Below are 24,970 nucleotides of genomic sequence, written 5' to 3'. Positions count from 1 at the left end.
TTCAGATCACAGTATGAAGTTCACTTGCTCAGAGAAGTCTTAACTACCTAGTTCAGGTTAGGTCTACTTCTTACATGATCTCTGTATCTCATTCATATGAAGCAAGAGAATATATCTCTCATTCTGAATCAGTTACCAACTTATTTCATTCATACTGGTGAAGATGGGGCATTAAACAAAACAAAGTTCCTGTCATGATGGAGATTAAATTTGATACAAAAATGCCATGGTATACATAGAGACAGATCTTCTGGAAATATAAAGAACCAACAGCATCAGATACCACGGAAGCAAATCTATTAACTATATCTTTCTGAAGAAAAAAGACACAGAGGATTCCAACAGTATTTGCAATATCATGGACTTTTTTTTCCTTTCAATTTGATGAAGGAATAATTTGCATAAAGCAAATCCCTTTCAAGCGTACAATTCCATGAGTCTGACAGACATTTATACCTGTGAAACCACTCCCACAAACAGTACCCACCCAAGATTTCTTGTGACGCTTTGCACTGATTTTGGTCCAGGAAATCAACTATCTGCTTATTCTTATAAATTAGTTTGCAGTGTGCCTAGCTTCTTTTACTCACCATTTACCTTTAGATTCACCCATGTTATATGTCAGATTTGTCATTTTATTGCTGAATATTCTGCATGGACATGCCAATTTTGGCTATCCTTTCACCTCTTAATGTATATTTAAATTATGTTTGATTTTTGTCTATTGTGAATAAAGTTGCTAATAATGGTGTGGACATTCTTTTCATTTCTCTGGATTATCTAGTTGTATAGTGACTGGGTTATATGGTAAATGTATAATTAATATTTTAAAATGTCCCAAAGCAACTATGCCATTTATTTTATGTTTTCATCACTACCATATGAGTTTCAGATGTTCCATATTCTTGTCAATACTTCGTTTCATCAGTTTTTAAAATTTTTATTAAAAGAATATACAGTGATATCTCATTGTGGTTTTACTTTCATTAGTGGCTAGAATATTGAGTATCTGTTCACACTGATTACTACTGGTACTCTATTGTAAAGTTAAACTATTTTGTCCCTTTTATAATTGGCTTTGTTGTCTTCCTATTTTTACATTGCAAGAGTTCATGATATTGTAGGTAACAGAACATTGGCAGACATGTATTGTAAATATTTTCTCCAAGTTCATGGTTTGTTTTTTTTTTCCTTAAGTATTTTTTTCAATTTATTTTAAATCCAATATAGTTTTTTTTTTCCTTTCATGGTTTATGTTTCTTATGTCCATCTAAGAAATCATTTCTTGTTACAAGGTGGCAAAGATTTTCTATCCAGTTTTCTTCAGGGAGATTTGTAATTTGTTTTCATGTTTAGATATAAGTCCATTTTGGGTTAATTTTTAATATGGAACATAGTAAGAGTCAAAGATCATCATTAATGTACAATAGATGTCCAACTGTTCCAGCATCACTTATTGAAAAAGACTCTACCTTCCCCCACTTGATTGCCATGCCATCTTTGTTGAAAACCAATTGACCACTATGCATGACAATTTGTGTACTTTCCTGTTCCAGTGCTCGACATTCCTGTTCTTAAGCTAGTGACATAATACCTTGGTTTGAGGGAGTGCAAACTTTTTCTAATTTTTCCAGTTTTCTATTCCTTTAATTTCCATTTTAGTTTTTTAATTCACTTCTTTTCATTTTGGTTTGGTTTGCTTTTCTTTAGCTTCATCACGTAAAACTTTATATTGTTGTTCACCATTTTTCTTTTTACTAATATAAAATTAAGCATTAAAAACTACCTATGTACCTCCAAGCACTGCTTTAATTATGAAATTTTGATGTTTTGTCTGTACTATCACTCAGTTAAAAATATTTCATAAGTTGCTTTTGATTTTACCCTGGTCCAAGAATTATTTGCAAGTATTGTATTTACTTTCCAAATATTTAGTGTTTTCTTAGATATTTTGTTGTTACTGATTTTTAATTTACTCCCTATGTCTTGAGGATATAGGATGCATGATTTCAATCTACTCGACTTAATAAAAATTGACCTTTTCTTCATTATAAAATTCCCCTCCTTATTTTTGGTAAAATTCTTTATCTTAAATTCAATTACATTTGATATTAATATAGCCCTTTTAGCTTTTGTATGGTAATTGTTTAAATGAATTATTTTCACCATTTTGTTTCAACCTCTTTGTTTCCTTAAAATTTCTTTAGACTCTCTTATAGGCAGTAGAGTTGAGTCTTTGTATTATTCTGATTAGCTCTGCCTTTTGACTGTAGTGATTAGTCCAGTAACAATTTAATTATTGATAAAGATGGATTTAGTTCTACCATTTTATTATTTCTATCTATCCTCTGTGGGTTTTGTTCCTATGTTCCCCTTTCCCACTTTCATTCAGACTACATAAACATTTCTTAAGGTTCCTTTTTAATTTATGTACTGTCCTTTTAGCTATGAATTTTTGTATTTATTTTTTCTATATTAATTATCCTCAGAATTAAAATAAACACCTGTAGTAGGCTTTTTATGAGATTCCTCTGCTCTAGGATTCTTGCCATTAAGACATGGTTTAAGTGGATTCACCGCTATTATATAGGAACATGTTTGGTTTAGGGTTGTTGATTTTATATACTGCTACTTTGCTGAATTTATTTATTAGTTCTAGAAGTTTTCTGGTGGAATTTCTTGTTTTTTCTCAATATAGAATCATGTCATCTGTCTAATTACTCTGGCTAGAGTTTCAAGGACAATGTTGAATAAAAGTGGTGAGAGAGCACACTTGTCTTGTTCTAGTTTTTAGAGGGAATGCTTTCAATTTGTCTCCATTTAGAATTATGCTGGCATTGGGTTTAGCATATATAACTTTTACAATGTTGAGGTATATTCCTACTATCCCTAGGTTTCCTAGTGTTTTGAACATGAAGAGGTGCTGTAATTGTCAAATGCTTTTTCTGCATCTATTGAGATGATCATCTGATTCTTGTTTGTTAGTCTACTGATAAGATGAATTACATTTATTGATTTCCATATGTTGAACCAACCCTGCATCCCTGGGATGAACCCCACTTGATTATGGTGCACTATTGTTTTAAAACTACCCCATTCATAATAGCTTCAAAAATAATTAAATACTTGGGAACCAATGTAAAAAAGAGGTGAAAGAACTCTATAATGAAAACTACAGAACACTAAACAAAGAAATTGAAAACAATCTTAAAAGATGGAAAGACCTCCCATACTTCTGGTCAGGCAGAATTAATATTGACAAAATGGCCATACTACCAAAAATGCTATATGATTTAATGCAATTCCTATTAAAATCCCAACAACATTCTTCACAGAACCAGAAAAAGCAATCATGGGAATTCATTTGGAAAAGAGACCCAGAATAGCCAAAGAAATCCTTAGCAAGAAAAGTGAAGCAGGAGGCATAACAATACCACACGTTAAACTATACTATGGAGCTACAGTAACAAAAACAGCATGGTATTGGCACCAAAACAGACACACAGACCAATGGTACAGAATAGAAGACAGAGAGACAAACCCACAAAAATACAATTATCTCATACTAGACAAAGGTGCTAAAAATATTCAGTGGAGAAAAGAGAGCCTATTCAACAAATGGTGCTGGGAAAAATGGAAAGCCACATGTAACACAATGAAATTTAACCTCTATTTCTCACCCTGCATGAAACTCAGCTCAAAGTAGATCAAATATTTAGACTCTAGAACAGAGACCCTGCAACTATTATTAAGAAAAAGTAGGCCCAAATCTTCACCATGTCAGCCTAGGACCTGACTTCCTTAACAAGATCCCTAAAGCACAAGAAGTAAAATCAAGAATCAATAAATGGGATGGTATCAAACTAAAAAGTTTCTTCTCAGAAAAAGAAGCAATCAATAATGTGAAGAGAGAACCTACAGATTGGGAGAAAATCTTTACCACCTACACCTCAGATAAAGCATTACTGTCCAGGATATATAAAGAACTCAAAAAACTTAACACCAAAAAAAAAAAAAAAACCCAATAAATAAATGGGCTACAGAACTGAACAGACACTTTATAGAAGAAGAAATACAATCAATGAACAAATATTTTAAAATGTTCAACATTTCGAGCAATTAGAGAAATGCAAATCAAAACTAAGATTTCACCTCACTCCAGTCAGAATGGCAATTATCAAGAATACAAGCAACAATAAATGTTGGTGAGGATATGGGGAAAAAGGTGCACTCATACATTGCTGGTTGGAATGCAAACTAGTGCAACCACTATGGAAAGCAGTATGGAGATTCCTCAGAAAACTTGGACTGGAACCACCATTTAACCCAGTCATCCCACTTCTAGGTTTACACCCAAGTACTTTTAAAAAATGGCATATGACAGTGACACAACCACTTCAATGTTTATAGCAGCTGAATTCATAATAGCTAAAACTATGGAACCAACCTAGGTACCCCTTCAATAGATGAATGGATAAAGAAAATGTAGTATTTATATCTGATGGAATATTACTCAGTTTTAAAGAAGAATTAAATTATGGCATTTGCTGGTAAATGGTCAGAATTGGAGAATATAATGCTAAGTGAAGTAAGTCAATCCCAAAGAACCAAAGGACAACAGTTTTCTCTGATATGCTGATGCTAATTCACAATAAGCGGGGAGGCACTCAAGAAGAATAGAGTTACTTTATACTATGACATAGAGGGGAGTGAATGGAGGGGGGTGAAGGGAAGGGAGGGGATATGGGGATAGGAAAGATAGGAGAATGAAACAGACATTATTATCTTATGTACATATATGACTACATAACCAATGTGATTCTACAACATGTACAATCAGAAAAATGAGAAATTATACACCATTTATGTATGATATATTCAAGTGCATAAATGCATTCTACTGTCATGTATGACTAATTAGAACAAATAAAAAATAAAAAGCATAAAAAAGAGATGGTTTGAAGGTAAAGATAAAACCCACAGCATTCTTAGGAAACCATGGTCTAAAGACAAAACCTAAGATGTATATTTAAAACCTTTAGCTTTGATTTCAGAAAAATCCAGGGGGATGCTGCAGAGAACCAGTCAAACCAAAGGGCCATTAAGAAGCTAAAGGACCAACCTAGATCCCTTTGCTGGATGAATGGATAAAGAAAATGTGGCATATGTATATATACAATGGAATATTACTCAGTTTTAAAGAAGAATGAAATTCTGGCATTTGCTGGTAAATGGGTGGAGTTAAAGAATATTATGCTAAGTGAAATAAGCCAAACCCAAAAATCCAAAGGCCAAATGTTTTCTCTGATATGCAGAAGCTAATTCACAATTAGGGGAGATGGATAAGGAAGAATACAGCTACTTTATATTAGGCAGAGGAGTGTGAAGGGAGGGAAAGGGGTATCGGGGAAGGAATAATAGTGGAGTGAAATAGACATTATTACCTCATGTACATGTATGACTACATGACCAATGTGATCCTGCAATATGTATAATCGGGAAAATGAGATTACATTCTATTAATATATGATCTATTTAAATGTATAAATGCATTCTACTGTCTTGTACAACTAATTAGAACAAATAAAATAAAAAAACTTAAAAAAAGAAGTGAAAAGATCTTGTGCCTCAGCAGTTTTAGTAGAAGTCCAAAGATAAAAGGTCTTAGAGCAAACAAATTTGTAGTTTTGAGTTTTTCCTAATGGAGTCAACATCAGTAAGATTTATGTGAGAATCACCAAGTTTTTAAGATAATTGTATTATCAGGAACATAGAAAGTTTGCAATGAAATGGATAGAGACAGTAAACAATGAAAAAGGAGTTTTTGAATACCCAATCTTCTACAGTACAGAAGCAGGCTGACCAAAGTAGGTGCTACAAATACAAGTTATCTTTTACTGAAAAAAAAGAAAAAATAAAAAGAAAAGAAATGGAAAGGAAAGGAAGAAAGAACAAAAGAAAGAAAGAAAATAATGACACAGGGAATGGAAGCAAGAGAACAGAGGGTGGAGCTAAGACATGGAGAACCATTTCTGGGCAGGATGATAATTGAATTCTAATTAAGGAACTTCCATTATTTTTGTAACTGGATTTCAGATTTGTGATGGAGCAATGAAACCTGTGATTTTCCTGTTTTTCCCCTTTCCAAACAGGAGTGTGTCTTGAAATTATCCTATGTCTTGTTTTGTTTTTTTGGTACCAAGGATTGAACTCAGGGGCACTCAATCACTGAGCCACATCCCCAGCCCTATTTTATATTTTATTTAGAGACAGGGTCTCACTGAGTTGTTGCTTAGCACCTCACTTTTTGCTGAGGCTGGCTTTGAACTCAGGATCCTCCTGCCCCAGCCTCCTAAGTCACTGGGATTATAGGCGTGCACCACTGGGTCCAACTTAACCTATGTCTCTCTCATCATAGTACATTTGACATGTGAGGGAATAATTATCTTTTTTACATTCAGGTTTTTAGATCAAGAGGAAATATACATAAGAAATTACATAAGGAATGATAATCAAAGAACCTCATCTGCCACTGAACCTGATTTAAATGAAGACATACTGTAATTTAATGCTATAATAGAATATCTGATGTTTGGAAACTGTGGCTTATTTTTGACTTTTTCTATTTCTGTCTACATGAATGAATGACAAAGTCTTGTATTCTTCCTAAACATTCCTTTAACCCATTAAATCCCAAGTTTTCAATTTTGCAAGTATTTCAACAAAATTGACACAGGTATATTAAAAGAGATTGAAAACAATAATCTATAGCTTATGTGTTATTATATTGATCAATAGTATAATTATAATCAGATTCTTATTGTATAATTATGTATTATAGAGCTATATAGTGTATAATGGTTAATTTGAATTGTCAACTTGATTGGATGAAGAGATGCCAATGATTAAGAGGCTTCTGGATGTGTCAATGAGGGTGTGTCTAGGAATGACTGGAATGTGGGATAGGAACTGAAGTGGAGCCCCTCCCTATGCATGGGCAGCACCGTCCAGAAGGATGGAATAAAAGCTGGAAGAACAAGGAAGCAGATGCAGATACAGGCTCAGTTCTTCTTGAATGGGTTCTTGATTGCTGCTTCAATTGTCTGAGGATATGGGACTCTTGCTTCTTCACTCTTCCAAAGCAGACTCTGCCAGTGATTCTCCAGGTAGTTTCCAGAAACCTTGCTCTTGGACTAGGGTAGCACTGTTGATCTTTCTTGTTCTGGAGCTTCTGAGTCTTGGATTGTGCAGCTGCTGATTCTTCCAGCTCTCTAGCTATAGACGGCCACTGTGGACTATCCAGCTTCTGGTCGTGTAAGCCAACCTAATAAATCCCCTTTTATAATCATACTTCCTGTTGATTCTGTTCCTCTAGAGAACTCTAATACATATAGTATAAACTATATGTAAATTTTTACAAGTATTGTACATCTGGGATAATAGGACAAAATGGGTTAATTCTCTCTCTCTGCTTTGTGGCAACTGCTTTATTTTAATATCTTATCAGAGGTTGTAATTACCAGCATAACAGTATTCCTGAAATGAAACTCTCCCAAACCTATTGTTTTCTGGTTTATAAAGGAGTGATGGTAAAATAAGATTCACAGCATCAGTCCTAACCTCTATCATTGCTTCTGTCACATTGTGCTAAAATATCTGCCTACCTATTTGGTTCTTCCACTTTTAAATTTTAAAATTTTATTCTAAGTCCTAGGACTTAGAATAGTGTCTATTACATAACAGGTAGTTGATAGTTATTAATAGTGAATGAATGACTGAATGATAATGTCACATGTACTTCTAAAGAATTTAATACTGCTCAAAATAAAAAAATACATATTCACAGCCAGGTACAGTGGTAGTAATCCTAGCCACTCTGGACACTGAGGCAGGAGGATTGCCAGTCTCAGAATTTAGTGAGACACTCAGCAACTTAATGAGACTCCCATCTCAAAATGAAAAAAAGGGCTAGGGATGTAGCTCAGTGGTAAAGCACCCCTGGGTTCAATCCCTAGTAACCTCCTCCCCCAAAATATACATATTCATTAGGAAAATTAAAAGCAAAAAAAAAAAACCAGGGGCTGGGGAAATAGCTCAGTCGGTAGAGTGCTTGCCTTGTAAGCATAAGGCCCTGGGTTCGATCCCCAGCACCCAAAAAAAAAAAAAAAAAAAAACTATATAGTAACCTGTTTGCTTATGGAAAAGCTAAAATTTCTTGAAAATTCATTCAAAATAAGTTATTTTAATTAATGCCAGACAAATAAAGCAGTACTATGCACTCATACCCCATTTCAAAATGTTTGCCTGGTTTTCTAGGTCAGATATTTCAATCTTGACATTTTCTTTCATCAAAAGTTCTCTTTTCTTTGTTATTTCATACTCATTATTGAAGTCTGTAATTTCCTTAATAAATTTTTCCTCCTCCTCTGTCACTCTTTTCTTTGTAGACTCCTGAAATACAGAAATAAAAGATCAAATATGATGTTGGTTGCAGTATTTTTCTTTAATGATTTAAAATACAATCATCTGAAATTATTAACAACAAAGTATAAAATAATACTTTTGGTATTATTATACAAGGCTTTACTCCACTAGTTATATTGTTAAAAAACTGAAATTATTAAATAGTAACAACAAACTATCTTCAGATGAAAGATTTATCCTTACGTAGAAATTCTACTATTCATCATTATACCTCTGTTTATTTATAAAATTAAACTTTATGATCACACATGCCATTTTGGCACTACAATATAAAATGGGGTGGTAAAATAATGACCAAACTTGAAAATTAAAATATATACTCAAAGGAATAATGCCTATAGGGAAAAAAGAAAAGAAAGAAACAGACAAGAACATCCAAGGAAACTATTTTTTTTTTTTGTACCAGGGATTGATTGAACCCAGGAGCACTGAACCGCTGAGCCACATTCCCAGACTTTCTTATTTTTTATTTTGAGACAGGGTCTCACTTGTTCAGGGCCTCACTAAGTAGCTTAGACTGACTTTGAACTTGCAATTCTCCTGCCTCAGCCTACTAGTTGCTGGGATTATAGGCAAGCACCACAGTACCTGGTCAAGAAAACTTTTTAAAATGTAGATTGATGAAAGCAAAATTACATATTTGACTTCAAAAGCAACACTAACATTTTACACATAGTATGGAAAGTGAATTACCAAAACTTTGGACAACACAAAACCCTAAACTTTTTGACAATGTTAGAATTCAAACATTTTTAGATTCTATTTTCTATCTTCTCTTAAGATTTATCAAATAATTATAAGCCACATTTAGAATCTGGACTTGTCATTCAAAACCATCAAATCTCTTGGTTCTGACTTTTGACCTGTACTTTTAATATCTTTAAATGTATTTTCTCTCTTTAAAATGTCAACTAATCACAAGTCACATCTCCAAACACACTGGCATTCAAAACTACTTTTCGGTTTGTTACCTCTGACTTTAGATAAAAAGATAAAAATACCCATCCTTTCACTCATATCTATAAACGTGCCTAAAGAATGAACATTTCTACCTTTCAAAAACCTTAAAACCAATGTCTCAAAGCCGAGCAATTCAAATCAGTTGCACTCTTTCCTTTAAGCTTATTACAATTGCAAATAATTTCTGCTACATCCTTGCCAATAGATCTCTTTCAAGCTATATTACTCTACCAATTGGTTTTAAATAGCACTTAATACTTTTTACTTATCTGAATAGTACTATCTGCCAATATGCATATGGATAATTTTCTAAAAGTACACCTAAGTATATCGAAATACTTCTTGACATGGTTATTGAAACAGATTTTTCTAAGTGGTTGGAGACTTACAAAGGTTTGGAGAAGCACACTCCTTTGGTTTGTGATTTCACTGCACTGTCTTTCTAAAGCATTTTCACGAGTTTTCAAAAGCTGTAAGAGGAAGGCTTTTTCAGAAAACTGCTGAACCTTCAAAGTACAGAAATCAGAATGAAACTATTAGATATTTTAGGGTATCTATGCTAATAGAACAGATATACATAGTATAAAACATTTTCCATATTAATCTTTGCAAAATAAAATTTGCATTAAACATCTTACTGTACATATGCTATAAGTACTACATAATTATACTTTTATAATCACTTCTACCAGTAAGACCATTAGCTCCTTGAGGGCAGGGAATGTGTTTTCTTCCTCTTCAAACCTAGCACAGTTCTCAGGTTAGGTACTAAAGCTTTTGACTATACACATTGAAATCTGCTTCAAGACATCTTGTTTTAAAGAACAAGTTTCAATTCTTACAACTAATAATGGATGAATAAAGCATTTATATAACAGATAAAATCTATAAAACACAGGTAAAACCCCAATCCCATGACTATAATTACATCAAATAAAACATAGACCTGTTAAATTCCTCAAACAGATTTTGAGAACTCATTTTAAATTTTACTGGCGGGATTTTTCAAGATCACTTTTATTTTCAGAGCCTATAACAGTTGATTAGCAATGCTGTTAAGCTGGTACGATCTGAAGGCCCCATCTCCTACTTTAGGCATTCAATCAATAGTTTTTCCCTAAAAACAATCAAACTGAGATGTATCTCAATGGTGTTGGGGAAAGGATCTGTCCTTTTTTCTATTTCCTCTTCCCCATAGGAACTCATTTTTTAATTTAGTACCTCATTTGGTTCTAAGCAGAAAAAGATACACTAAACATTAATAATAGATATGTAACTATTATTTCATTTAACTTTTAAAAATGGCATCTCCTGAGGCAAATATTGAAATAAAAGCCAGGGAGTTTTGATATGTAAAAGTTAAAAATGATGCTGCACTAAAAATAGTTTTTCTGTAGTATTCAGTTTGGCCCTCATAAGAAAGTATCACTTCAGATGGACTGTTCCCATCTCTACAGAGAAAAGAAAAAAGATATAAATTCAACTAAATTGCAGAAAGCAAGATTTATGTTAGTTATAAGAACTTTCTCAAGGTGAGAGGCAGGTTGTGAAATCTCTGTCCCAGAAGATATTGAATAGTAAAGAGCCTAGGAATAGTCTAGTCCAGAGGCAAAGAGTTGGCTTGAAAGACATTTTGAAATATTATGCCTAAAAGTTCTAAAAATATTGGCATTTTTAAAAAGAAATGTTGGCTGAAATAAAATAGAAAATATGATCTTACATTTATATAAGCTCACAGCACATCTGCCTACACTACAGTACTTGGTACCATCCTCATCAACCCTATTTTAAGAAACACATGAGAGAGAAAGATTAGGGAGGAACATTTAACATGATCAAAGGAATTGAGACTATACTCTAAAAATTGGGGGAAGAAAAATAAGGTATTTTACTATTTTACTATCTAAGAAGACAGAAATTAGAAAACTTGTGTCTAAATCTACCAAATCATATAGAAATTGAAAACAAGGACAAACAAAAATACACACACACAATTTATATATTCATGTCTCAGGAGATGCCACTTTTAAAAGTTGGAATAAAACTGTGTGCATGTGAGTGTAAAAATTACTACATATATATGTTATATACATAAATATACAGCAACAATGACTGCCCACAAAAAATGCTTCAGAGACCAAATACTGGGTGTGGACATACTTTGATTTAATCTACTGAGGTATTTGAAATACTATGCCTTTCAGAATTAAAATTCTTGAATTCTAATCCTGTTGCTTACAAAAGACCTGTGTCAAAACCTGACAGTGAAGAAAATATTACATATCAAATAAATATATTTTTAAATGGAACTTAAGCAAACTTATGATTTAAATTCAGAAACATTTTTAGAACTCATAAATTAGGAAGCTTTGTTTCAGTGACCAACACTAAGAGCTAAAAATTCCCACTGCATTCATGTCTTTTCTTTTTTTTTATTGTAAACAAATGGGATACATTTTGATTCTCTGTACATGGAGTAAAGGCATACCATTCGTGTATTCATAAAATTACACAGGGCAATGTTGTTTGATTCATTCTGTCATTTTTCCCCCTTCCCCACCTCCCCACCCACCCATCTTTTCCCTCTATACAGTCCTTCCTTCCTCCATTCTTGCCCCCCTCCCTAACCCTAACCCTAAACCTAACCCCAACCCTAACACTAACCCCTCCCACCCCCCATTATGTCCTCATCCGCTTATCAGCGAGATCATTTGTCCTTTGCTTTTTTGAGATTGGCTTATCTCACTTAGCATGATATTCTCCAATTTCATCCATTTGCCTGCAAATGCCATAATTTTATCATTCTTATGGCTGAGTAATATTCCATTGTATATATATGCCACAGTTTCTTTATCCATTCATCAATTAAAGGACATCTAGGTTGGTTCCACAATCTGGCTATGGTGAATTGAGCAGCTATGAACATTGATGTGGCTGTATCTCTGTGGTATGTTGATTTTAAGTCCTTTGGGTACAGGCCAAGGAGTGGGATAGCTGGGTCAAATGGTGGTTCCATTCCAGGCTTTCTGAGGAATCTCCATACTGCTTTCCAGAGTGGTTACACCAATTTGCAACCCCACCAGCAATGTATGAGTGTACCTTTTTCCCCACATCCTCGCCAACACCTATTGTTGCTTGTGTTCTTGATAATAACCATTCTAATTGGGGTGAGATGGAATCTGAGGGTAGTTTTGATTTGCATTTCTCTTATTACTAGAGATGTTGAACATTTTTTCATATATCTGTTGACTGCTTGTACATCTTCTTCTGTGAAGTGTCTGTTCATTTCCTTAGTCCATTTGTTGATTGGATTATTTGTATTCTTGGTGTAGAGTTTTTTGAGTTCTTTATAGATTCTGGAAATTAGTGCTCTATCTGTAGTATGAGTGGCAAAGATTTTCTCCCACTCTGTAGGCTCTCTCTTCACATTACTGATAGTTTATAAACAAAGTTTTTGGTTTTTTTTTTCAGTGCTGGGGATTGAACCCAGGGCCTTGTGCTTGCGGGGCAGGCACTCTACCAACTGAGCTATCTCCCCAGCCCTGTCTTTTCTTAAAAGGGAAGAATATCAATTAATAGTTATATGATGTATTGGCACAATAGTATTATCATAACCTGAAAAATGAAACCTGTATACCAAAAACTAAAAAGTAGACAACTAATCAAAAGATTAATAAAAAGGGAATATCTATAGCTTTCCTCATCTCTAAAATTTTATGTTAATTATCCATTTTGAAGTCTTGTCTATTTCTTTGGATTTATTTTTACTATTAATCTCTGTTTTGACTTTCTATATTTATCTTTATCTTTTACTTCTACATTTTCAGCTTTCCATCAAGACCTAAAGAGTCAATAACTTCAAATTACAGTAACAATTTTACAATATATCATGATCAAAACGCTTAATACAAAAAGGTCTTGGCAAGCATGGGAAATAGCATAAAAGAAAATGACAGGAGTTTGGGAAGCTGAAATCATTAGGAGCAGGAAAACAAAAGCCTCCAATGTGCTGAATTTCATTGCTGAGAGACATCAATAGGTTAAGGTGGTAGAAGCTAGATGAGGCCTTATTCTAATAATATAGAGTCTTCACATTTTAAAGAAACTAAAGGGACAAAAACATTTGTATCTTTTCCCATTCCTCTCTGACAAGTTAAATCTTAGAAAATAAAATAGCTTTTCATAGCCACCTATTTGTTGAACATGTTTTATATTGTTCCTTTTGTTCTGTTAACCCAACTTCTTGTTTTTCATTGTCCTGTTTGAAAACTAGACCCACCAATGTGTAAAATTCAAATATATATAAAAATATAACCCTGAGTATACTGATGAGATCAAAAGATAGTCATTTCACAGAATATCATTAGAAATCTCTCTTGTTACAAACTTGATGGGGAGGATCAGAAAAGAGAAGGTAACAAGAGATAGGAAATTGTGCCACAGAAAACAATTCTAAACATATTTCTCTGAATGAGGTTTGAACTGAGGCACTATCATGTTCATGGTAGCTTCAACTTCCACCTCCTAAGTTACCCCAAGATTCCAAGGGGCTATAAACGATATAAAGAAGAGTGGCAAGTTCCTAGTGGCAGGAATACAAATTTCTCTCATCTCCCTCTGTCCTCTGACTAGAAATGAAAATATCTGCATGCAGTCTTAAAGTTGCATTCTAGAATCAAAAGGCCAAGCTTTGTCAGAAAACATTGCTGTTCTGGAGAAGTTTAATTTATAGCAGTGCCAACTCTCTGGTCAATTCTGCTTCTCTCAGCAATAAAGATATTTTTCCTTTACCTGTTTTATTCCTCTTGGGATATTTGATTTTTAAACAAAGCTTATAGTTCTCCCAGTGAGCTGACTTACCTGGTCAAGGAGAGTTTCCAACAAAGGCATGATTTGTGACTCTTCACTGCTCCTTTAGTCTGGGTGCCTTTAGGAGTGTTTCTATCAGAAGAACTTGAAAACTGAAAATGACTGATTTTAAATGAATGTTTGGGTCCAAGTAAGCAAAAATACAGAGGTATTCATTGTTGTTTGTTGTGACTGTTTATTAAAAATAATCTCAGCCTTAAGGAATTGACATTTTGCTGATTAAACACTTTACATTAAAAAAAAGTTGTGTAGATTTTACATTCTAAAAATCATAACAACTGAGGAAAAGAATGTGGTTGTTACAACCATGATAAAAGGCATTTTAAACATTAGGATACATCAATGAATACTTTATCAATGGCAGATGTTGAGTTTTGTTCCTTTTAAACCTTATTAAATGTTGCTAAACTACAGATGCAATGCTTAAAGAATAACTCACTTAGACATAGTAAGGCTAATATGGTAAGGAAGATTCAATATTAGGAAATATGTCCTTACAATGGTTTATCAGGCATCCCATGATCTGCACCCATTCCCTCTCCAGACATGTCTCCAACTAGCCTTCTCCTCACTCACTCCCTTCCAGTCCCACTGACCTCTTTGTTATTCCTCAAACAACACACAATTCCTCCTCCAGTCTTTGCAAAGCCTTCTTTCTGTATGTGTGAATTGCTGATATATTTTTTACTTTTATTTGTTCTTTTCAAATATACATGACAGTATACTTTGAAATAGTATACACACTTAAAATAAGTATTACTTGTTCCAATTAGGATCCAATTATTGTGGCTATATGTGATGTGGAGTTACATTGGTCCTGTATTCATATACGAGAACAGGAAAGATATGTCTTATTCATTCCACTATCCTATTCTCGGTCCTGTATTCATATACGAGGACAGGAAAGATATGTCCTATTCATTCCACTATCCTATTCTCATCCCTTCTCCCTTCCCTTCTTTCCCCTTTGTCTAGTCCAGTGAACTTCTAATCTTCCCCTTCCTTGTTGTGGGTTAGCATCAGGGAGAAAATGCTGCCTTTGCTTTTGGGGGTTTGGTTTCTTTCACTTAGCATGACATTCTCTCCACTTACTGGCAAATGCCATAATTTCATTCTTATTTATGGCTAAGTAATACTCCATTGTGTACACATACCACAGTTTCTTTATCAATTCATCTGCTGTGGGGCTCGTAAATTGGTTCTTTAGCTTGGCTATTGTGAATTGAACTGCTATAAACACTGAAGTGACTGTATCACTGTAGTATGCTAATTTTAAATCCTTTGGGTATAAATGGAGGAGTGGGATAGAAGGGTCAAATGGTGGTTCCATTCCAAGTTTTCTAAAGAATCTCCATACTGCATTCAAGAGTGAACAATTTGTAGTCCCACCAGCAATGTATAAGTGAACCTCTTTCCCCACATCCTTGCCAACATTTATTGTTGCTTGTATTCTTGATAATTGCCAGTCTGACTGGGGTGAAGTGGAATCTCGGTGTAGTTTTGATTTGCATTTCTTTAATTGCTAGAGACATTGAACATTTCTTCCTGTATTTTTTTGACCCTTGGTATTTCCTCTTCTGTGAAGTACCTGTTCAGTTCCTCAGTTCATTTATTGATTGGGTTATTTATTATTTTGTTGTTTTTAGAGTTCTTTGGATATCCTAGAGATTAATGCCTTCTTTGTCTCAGGTGCTAGTGGTAAAGATTTTCCTCCCATTTTGTAGGCTTTCTCTTCACATTCTTGTTCTTGATTATTTCCTTTGCTGTGAATACTTTGTTTAATACCATCCCATTTATTGATTCTTGATTCTACTTCTTGCACTTTAGGAGTCTTACTGAGGAAGGCAGTTCCTAATCTGACACGGTGGCAAGTTGGATCTACTTTTTCTTCTAATAGGTGTAGGGTCTCTGATCTATTGCCTATGTACTTGATTCACTTTGAGTTTTGTGCAAGGTGAGCAATAGATGCAATTTCATTCTACTATATATGGATTTCCAGTTTTCCTAGCACCATTTGTTGAAGAGGCTCTCTTTTCTTCGATGTATTTTTATGGCACCTTTGTCTAGTATGTGATAACTGTATTTATGTGGGTTTGTTTCTGTGTCTTCTATTATGTTCCATTGGTCTTCATGTTGTTTCAGTTCCAATACCATGCACGCTGTTTTTGTTACTACAGCTCTGTAGTACAACTGGTGTTGTGGTCTGGTATTGTGATGCCTCCTCCTTCACTTTTCTCACTAAGGATTGCTTTGGCTATTGTGGGCTTCTTATTTTTCCAAATGAATTTCATGACTGCTTTTTCCAGTTCTATGAAGAATGTTTTTGGGATTGTAATAGGAATTGCATTAAATATATATAGCACTTTTGATAGTATGGCCGCTTTAACAATATTAATTCTGCCTATCCAAGAACATGGGAGATCTTTCCATCTTTGAAGGACTTCTTCAATTTCTTTCTTTAGTGTTCTGAACTGATCTTACAGGACAACACCATGAACCCTATGAAAAATAGTTAACAGAAGAGCAGAGGAGAATTATAATTTTGGAGAAAGAGCAGTATACCTCCATAATTTTACTGTGAGATGCCCTTCCTTTCTTCTTCTGCCTTTTTTTTTTTTTTTGGCTAATCAAGAGGGTGCAGGGCTGGGGAGATAGCTCAGCTGGTAGAGTGCTTGCCTCGCAAGCACAAGGCCCAGAGTGCGATCCCCAGTACTGCAAAAAAAAAAAGAAAAAAAAAAGAGGGTGCAAAAAAGGTACATCCATTAAAAAGTAAATAAGAGCAAGGGGTTGGAGTTGTGGCTCAGTGGTAGAGCGCTTGCCTCACATGTGTGAGGAATTGGGTTCAAGTCTCAGCATTGCAAATAAATAAATAAAATAATGAGTCATCAACAACTCAAAAAGTATTTTTAAAATATAAGTATAAGAAGGAAATAAGAGATAATATAAATACAAGATGAGATACAAAGGAAGGCAGAAATGGGGGGAAGGTAACACAATTTAAGCTTGCAGAGAACAGAAATAACAAAACCGACTCTGCAGAACACAGAATCAGTAGTACAAAGCTTAAAAAGTTCTCCCCAGAGGACTAGTAAGTAAATAACAAGATAGAAGATTCACAGGACACAGAAAAAAGGTCTAAACTATAAAAACTGAAGGTACTTGCAAAAGAAACCAGAATAGTTGAGGTTAAAATGGGAGGTTTATCTTTGTTTCAAAATTAATGCATATGACTGTACACAGATTTGGAGTTACAAAATTTTTAAAAATTTTTAAGCAATCTGGGAAGAAAAAAATGAAAACAGGTTATCTAAAAAGAATTTTTTTAAAACCATGTTGATTCATTACTCTTTTCTGTATTAATAAATTTCAGAAGATTACATGAAATCTATAAAATTTTCTGAAAACAGGTTTAACTCAAGAATTCTGTATACAGATAAGTTGTCATATAAATACAATAACACAAAGAAATTCTAGATACTAATGGCTTAGAAAAACTATCATTCACATATTTTTCCTGAAAACTCTTTTGCATAATTAATCATCAAAATAAGAACTTAATTAATTATCAAAAATAAGAACTCAAGAATGAAGAATCTGAGGCATTGAAAATTTTTTTTTTTTTTACGTTTACATAGGGTAATGATGTTTATTATATTTTTCCCCTCCCCCCCACCCCTCTCTTCCCACCCCTCCACCCCTCTTTTCCCTCTACACAGTCCTTCTTTCCTTCATTCTTACCGCTCTCCTTAGCCTAACTCTAAACCTAACCCTAAACCTAATGCTAGCCCGTCCCACCCCCCATTATATGTCCTCATCCACTTATCAGCGAGATCATTCGTCCTTTAGTTTTTTGAGATTGGCTTATCTCACTTAGCATGATATTCTCCAATTTCGACCATTTGCCTACAAATGCCATAATTTTATCATTCTTCATTGCGGAGTAATATTCCATTGTATAAATATGCCACAGTTTCTTTATCCATTCATCAACTGAAGGGCATCTAGGTTGGTTCCACAATCTGGCTATGGTGAATTGAGCAGCAATGAACATTGATGTGGCTGTATCTCTGTAGTATGCTGATTTTAAGTCCTTTGGGTAATAGGCCAAGAAGTGGGATAGCTGGGTCAAATGGTGTTTCCATTCCAAGCTTTCTGAGGAATCTCCACACTGCTTTCCAGAGTGGCTGCACTAATTTGCAACCCCACCAGCAATGTATGAGTGTTCCTTTTTCACCACATCCTCGCCAACACCTATTGTTGCTTGTATTCTTGATAATCGCCATTCTAATTGGGGTGAGATGAAATCTTAGGGTAGTTTTGATTTGCATTTCCCTTATTACTTGGGATGTTGAACATTTTTTCATATATCTGGTGATTACTTGTACATCTTCTTCTGTGAAGTGTCTGTTCATTTCCTTAGCCCATTTGTTGATTGGATTATTTGTATTCTTCGTGTAGAGTTTTTTGAGTTCTTCATAGATTCTGGAAATTAGCGCTCTATCTGAGGTATGGTTGGCAAAGATATTCTCCCACTCTGTAGGCTCTCTCTTCACATTTCTGATAGTTTCCTTTGCTGAGAGAAAGCTTTTTAGTTTGAATCTATCCCAGTTGTTGATTCTTGCTTTTATTTCTTGTGCTATGGGAGTCCTGTTAAGGAAATCTGATCCTGAGCCAACAAGTTGAAGATTTGGACCTACTTTTTCTTCTATAAGATGCAGGGTCTCTGGTCTGATTCCGAGGTCCTTGATCCATTTTGAGTTGAGTTTTGTGTAGGGTGAGAGATAGGGGTTTAATTTCATTCTATTGCATATAGTTTTCCAGTTTTCCCAGCACCATTTGTTGAAGAGGCTATCTTTTCTCCATTGCATATTGTTGGAACCTTTGTCTAGTATGAGAAAATTGTATTTATTTGGGTTTCTGTCCATGTGCTCTATTCTGTACCATTGATCTACCTGTCTATTTTGGTACCAATACCATGCCGTTTTTGTTACTATTGCTTTGTAGTAGAGTTGAAGATCTGGTATTGCAATACCCCCTGCTTCGCTCTTGCTACTGAGGATTGCTTTAGCTATTCTAGGTTTTTTATTCTTCCAGATGAATTTCATAATTGCTTGCTCTATTTCTGCAAGGTACATCATTGGGATTTTAATTGGAATTGCATTGTATCTGTATAGCACTTTAGGTAGGATAGCCATTTTGACGATATTAATTCTGCCTATCCAGGAACATGGGAGATCTTTCCATCTTCTAAGGTTTTCTTGAATTTCTTTCTTTAGTGTTCTGTAGTTCTCATTGTAGAGGTCTTTCACCTCTTTTGTGAGATTGATTCCCAAGTATTTTATTTTTTTCGATGCTATTGTGAATGGGGTAGTTTTCCTAATTTCTCTTTCTGAAGATTCATCACTTATGTATAAAAATGCATTGGATTTATGAGCATTGATCTTGTAACCTGCTACTTTACTGAATTCACTTATGAGTTCTAAAAGTTTTCTGGTGGAATTTCCAGGTTCCTCTAAATATATAATCATGTCATCAGCGAACAGGGATAGTTTGAGTTCTTCTTTTCCTATTCGTATCCCTTTAATTTCTTTGGTTTGTCTGATTGCTCTGGCTAGAGTCTCAAGGACGATGTTGAATAGAAGCGGTGAAAGAGGGCATCCCTGCCTTGTTCCAGTTTTTAGGGGGAACGCTTTCAGTTTTTCACCATTTAGAATGATATTAGCCATGGGCTTAGCGTAGATGGCCTTTATAATGTTTAGGAATGTTCCCACTACCCCAATTTTTTCTAGTGTTTTGAGCATGAAGGGATGCTGTATTTTATCAAATGCTTTTTCTGCATCTATTGAAATAATCATGTGATTCTTAACTTTAAGTCTGTTGATATGGTGAATGACATTTATTGATTTCCGAATGTTGAACCAACCTTGCATCCCTGGGATAAAACCCACTTGATCGTGGTGCACTATCTTTTTAATATATATTTGTATGCGATTTGCTAAAATTTTGTTGAGAATTTTTGTGTTGATGTTCATTAAGGATATTGGTCTGAAATTTTCTTTCCTTGATGTGTCTCTGCCTGGTTTAGGTATCAGGGTGATATTGGCTTCATAGAACGAGTTTGGGAGGGTTCCCTCCTCTTCTATTTCATGGAATAGTTTGAGGAGTATTGGAATGAGCTCTTCTTTAAAGGTTTTGTAGAACTCGGCTGAGAACCCATCTGGTCCTGGACTTTTCTTTGTTGGTAGGCTTTTGATGACCTCTTCTATTTCATTGCTTGAAATTGGTTTATTTAAGTTGTGTATGTCCTCCTCGTTCAGTTTAGGTAGTTCATATGTCTCTAGAAATTTGTTGATGTCTTCGAGGTTTTCTGTTTTGTTGGAGTATAGATTTTCGAAATAGCTTCTAATTATGTTTTGTATTTCACTCGTGTCTGTTGTGATGTTTCCTTGTTCATTCCGAATTTTAGTAATTTGAGTTTTCTCCCTCTTTCTCTTTGTTAGTGTGGCTAAGGGTTTATCAATTTTATTTATTTTTTCAAAGAACCAACTATTTATATTATTAATTTTTCCGATTGTTTCTTTTGTTTCGATTTCGTTGATTTCGGCTCTGATTTTAACTATTTCCTGTCTTCTACTACTTTTGGTATTGGTCTGCTCTTCTTTTTCTAGTGCTTTGAGCTGTAGTGTTAAGTCGTTTATTTGTTGATTTCTACTTCTTTTTTTGAATGCACCCCATGAAATAAATCTTCCTCTAAGTACTGCTTTCATAGTGTCCCAGAGATTTTGATATGATGTGTCTTTGTTCTCGTTTACTTCTAAGAATTTTTTTATTTCCCTCCTGATGTCTTCTGTTATCCACTCATCATATAATAGTGTATTATTTAGTCTCCAGGTATTGGAGAAGTTTCTGTTTTTTATTCTGTCATTTATTTCTAATTTCAATCCATTATGATCTGATAGAGTACAAGGTAGTATCTCTATCTTCTTGTATTTACTAACAGTAGCTTTGTGGCATAAAATATGGTCTATTTTAGAGAAGGATCCATGTGCTGCTGAGAAGAAAGTGTATTCATTCTTTGTTGGATGGTATATTCTATATATGTCCGTTAAGTCTAAATTGCTGATTGTGTTGTTGAGATCTATAGTTTCTTTATTCAATTTTTGTTTGGACGATCTATCCAGTGGTGAGAGAGGTGTGTTAAAATCGCCTAGTATTATTGTGTTGTGGTCTATTTGATTTCTGGAATTGAGAAGGATTTGTTTGACGTACGTGGATGAGCCAATGTTCGGGGCATAGATATTTATGATTGTTATGTCTTGCTGATTTATGCTTCCCTTAAGCAGCATGTAATGTCCTTCTTTATCCCTTCTGACTAGTTTTGGTTTGAAGTCCACATTATCTGAGATGAGGATGGATACTCCAGCTTTTTTGCTGTGTCCGTGTGCATGGTATGTTTTTCCCCATCCTTTCACCTTTAGTCTATGGGTGTCTCTTTCTATGAGATGAGTCTCTTGCAGGCAGCATATTGTTGGATTTTTCTTTTTAATCCAATCTGCCCGTCTGTGTCTTTTGATTGATGAATTCAGGCCATTAACATTCAGGGTTATTATTGTGATATGATTTGTATTCCCAGTCAATTGACTCATATTTGTTTTTGACATGATTTGGTTTCTCCTTTATTTGGCTATTCCTTTAGGCTAGCGCCTCCTGTTGCTGATTTGCATCATTGTTTTTCATCTCTTCCTCATGGAATATTTTGCTGAGAATGTTCTGTAATGCTGGCTTTCTTTTTGTAAATTCCTTTAGCTTTTGTTTATCTTGGAAGGATCTTATTTCATCGTCAAATTTGAAGGTAAGTTTTGCTGGGTATAAGATTCTTGGTTGGCATCCATTTTCTTTCAGGGCTTGGTATATGTTGTTCTAGGCCCTTCTAGCTTTTAGGGTCTGGATTGAAAAATCTGCTGATATTCTTATTGGTTTCCCTCTGAATGTAATTTGATTCTTTTCTCTCGCGGCCTTTAAAATTCTGTCTTTATTTTGTATGTTAGGTATTTTCATAATAATGTGCCTTGGTGTGGGTCTGTTGTAATTTTGTATGTTTGGAGTTCTATAAGCCTCTTGTACTTGGTTTTCCATTTCCTTCTTCAGATTTGGGAAATTTTCTGTTATTATTTCATTGAATAGATTGTTCATTCCTTTGGTTTGTTTCTCTGTGCCTTCCTCAATCCCAATAATTCTCAAATTTAGCCTTTTCATGATATCCCATAGTTCTTGGAGATTCTGTTCATGATTTCTTACCATCTTCTCTGTTTGTTCAATTTTGCTTTCAAGGTTAAATATTTTGTCTTCAATGTCTGAGGTTCTGTCTTCCAGGTGTTCTATCCTATTGGTTATGCTTTCTATGGAGTTTTTAACTTGGTTTATTGTTTCCTTCATTTCAAGGATTTCAGTTTGGTTTTTTTTCAGTATCTCTAACTCTTTATTGAAATGATCTCTTGCTTCCCGTATTTGGTCTTTTAACTGTTGATTGGTGCGATCATTTAATGCCTGCATTTGCTCTTTCATCTCCTCCTTCAATGCCTGCATTTGCTCTTTCATCTCCTCATTAGCTTCCCTGATCGTTTTAATTACGTACATTCTGAACTCCCTTTCTGACATTTCTTCTGCTGTGCTGTCATTGGGTTTTATTGATGTAGTATCTAGGTTTGTTTGGGACATTTTCTTCCCTTGTTTTCTCATAATGGTCAGTTGTCAGTGGGACCCTGAGATATTGCAGTTTTCCACTATTGGCTTATAGTGTCCCAGTAGATTTCCAGTGTATCACCTCCCAGCCTTCAGTAGCCTGATGTCTTGGAGGAATCTGATAAAGCAGCTCATTCGAAGAATACTGCCCCTAGCCCCCTACTGGTTCCACGTTTTGGAACTGGCTCTGTGCGGAAGTGCTCTCACTGTGGGCCTGCACCGTGCAGCTGGCCGTGTGGGAAGAGCCCACTGCCGGAGTGTGGAAGACTACCTTGGGAAGACTCAAGCTGCCCTGCCTGGCTCCGCTAAGCCACCTCTATCTGGGCCTGCCACCCGGGCTGAGCTTTACCCAGTGGGCAGACTCACCCGTGGCTCTATTTCAGTCCGAGTCTCTCTATGCCTCCCCCTCTTAGTTCCTGGGTTCTGGAGCGACCGGGGGTGCAGTCTCCCTCTAGGCCGCCATCTTGGATCTCCCCGTGAAGAGAGCCCGCAGCCGGAGTGGGCAGAGCCGCCTGAAGAGGTCTCCGGCTGCCCTGCCCTTATCCCTGAGGCTGCTTGCAGATCGAGGCTCTCCGCTGGTTCTTTGCAGGAGTACACTGCGCTGCAGCGGCTCCGGGACTCGGAGCCTGCTCTGTTCAGAAAGGCTCTCACTAGCGGGCCAGTTCCGTTCCGAGAACCTGGAGAAGCTGGCTGTGTGGGCGGGGCCCACCGCCGGAGTGCGCAGGACTGCCTGTGGATGACTCTAGCTGCCCTGCCCGGCTCCGATAAGCCACCTCTATCTGGGCCTGCCACCCGGGCCGAGCTTTACCCAGTGGGCAGACTCACCCGTGGCTCCACTTCAGTCCGAGTCTCTCAATGCCTCCCCTTCTTAACTCCTGCGTTCTGGAGCGAATGGGGGTGCAGTCTCCCTCTAGGCCGCCATCTTGGATCGCCCCGTGAAGAGAGCCCGCAGCTGGAGTGGGCAGAGCCGCCTGAAGAGGTCTCCGGCTGCCCTGCCCTTATCCCTGGGGCTGTTTGCAGATCGAGGCTCTCCACTGGTTCTTTGCAGGAGTACACTGCGCTGCGGCAGCTCCGGGACTCGGAGCCTGCTCTGTTCAGAAAGGCTCTCACTAGCGGGCCAGTTCCGTTCTGAGAACCTGGAGAAGCTGGCTGTGTGGGCGGGGCCCACCGCCGGAGTGCGCAGGACTGCCTGTGGATGACTCTAGCTGCCCTGCCCGGCTCCGATAAGCCACCTCTATCTGGACCTGCCACACGGGCCGAGCTTTACCCAGTGGGCAGACTCACCCGTGGCTCCACTTCAGTCCGAGTCTCTCAATGCCTCCCCTTCTTAACTCCTGCGTTCTGGAGCGAATGGGGGTGCAGTCTCCCTCTAGGCCGCCATCTTGGATCGCCCCGTGAAGAGAGCCCGCCTTGAAAATTTTTAATGCAGTTGGGTGTGGTGGCATTGTCTGCAGTTCCAGGTACTAGGGAGGTTGAGGCAAGAGGTCCACTTGAGCCCAACAATTTGAGGCCAGCCTGAGCAACAAACAATGACACTACACCTTTAAAAATAAAGAAAGAAAGAAAGGAAAAAAAATGTATTGTGAAGACATTTGGTTTATATGGCAGTGTGAGCAAATGTGGAACTATACTACTTTATACTCCAAACATAGAGAAATGCTGGATAAAATATAATAATGTTTAAAATATATATTAATTACAAAATGTTTAAAATATATATTAATGACAAAAGACAGAGAGGGAAATCTTCAGACCAGAAACAGAGAGAACACAGGATAAGGAAGGTGTATTAAAATTCAAACCCACAAGGGTATCTTTCAGAAAGGATACTAGGGTTTAAGGGTTAGTGTTTTAAATGGCCACATAAGAGCAAAAAGAAAGCCAAGGGAATTGGACTAGGCTCACTGCACAGCCA

General features: G+C 36.0%; 1 protein-coding gene across 1 annotated transcript in view; it reads right to left on the bottom strand.

Annotated features, from left to right (window-relative positions):
• Positions 1-24,970, bottom strand: part of Ccdc172 (coiled-coil domain containing 172) — a 69,425-nt gene that overhangs the window by 31,266 nt on the left and 13,189 nt on the right. The window contains exons 3-4 of the mRNA XM_047552004.1: positions 9,834-9,950; positions 8,286-8,451 (exon numbers count right to left, since the gene is read on the bottom strand). Coding sequence (XP_047407960.1) covers positions 8,286-8,451; positions 9,834-9,950 — 283 coding nt within the window. The remainder of the gene's footprint in view (positions 1-8,285; positions 8,452-9,833; positions 9,951-24,970) is intronic.

This window comes from Sciurus carolinensis, chromosome 5 (assembly GCF_902686445.1).
Source record: "Sciurus carolinensis chromosome 5, mSciCar1.2, whole genome shotgun sequence".
Lineage (NCBI taxonomy): Eukaryota > Metazoa > Chordata > Mammalia > Rodentia > Sciuridae > Sciurus > Sciurus carolinensis.
The sequence above is the reverse complement of the archived record's forward strand: the minus strand, read 5'-3'. Positions and strand labels throughout refer to the sequence as shown.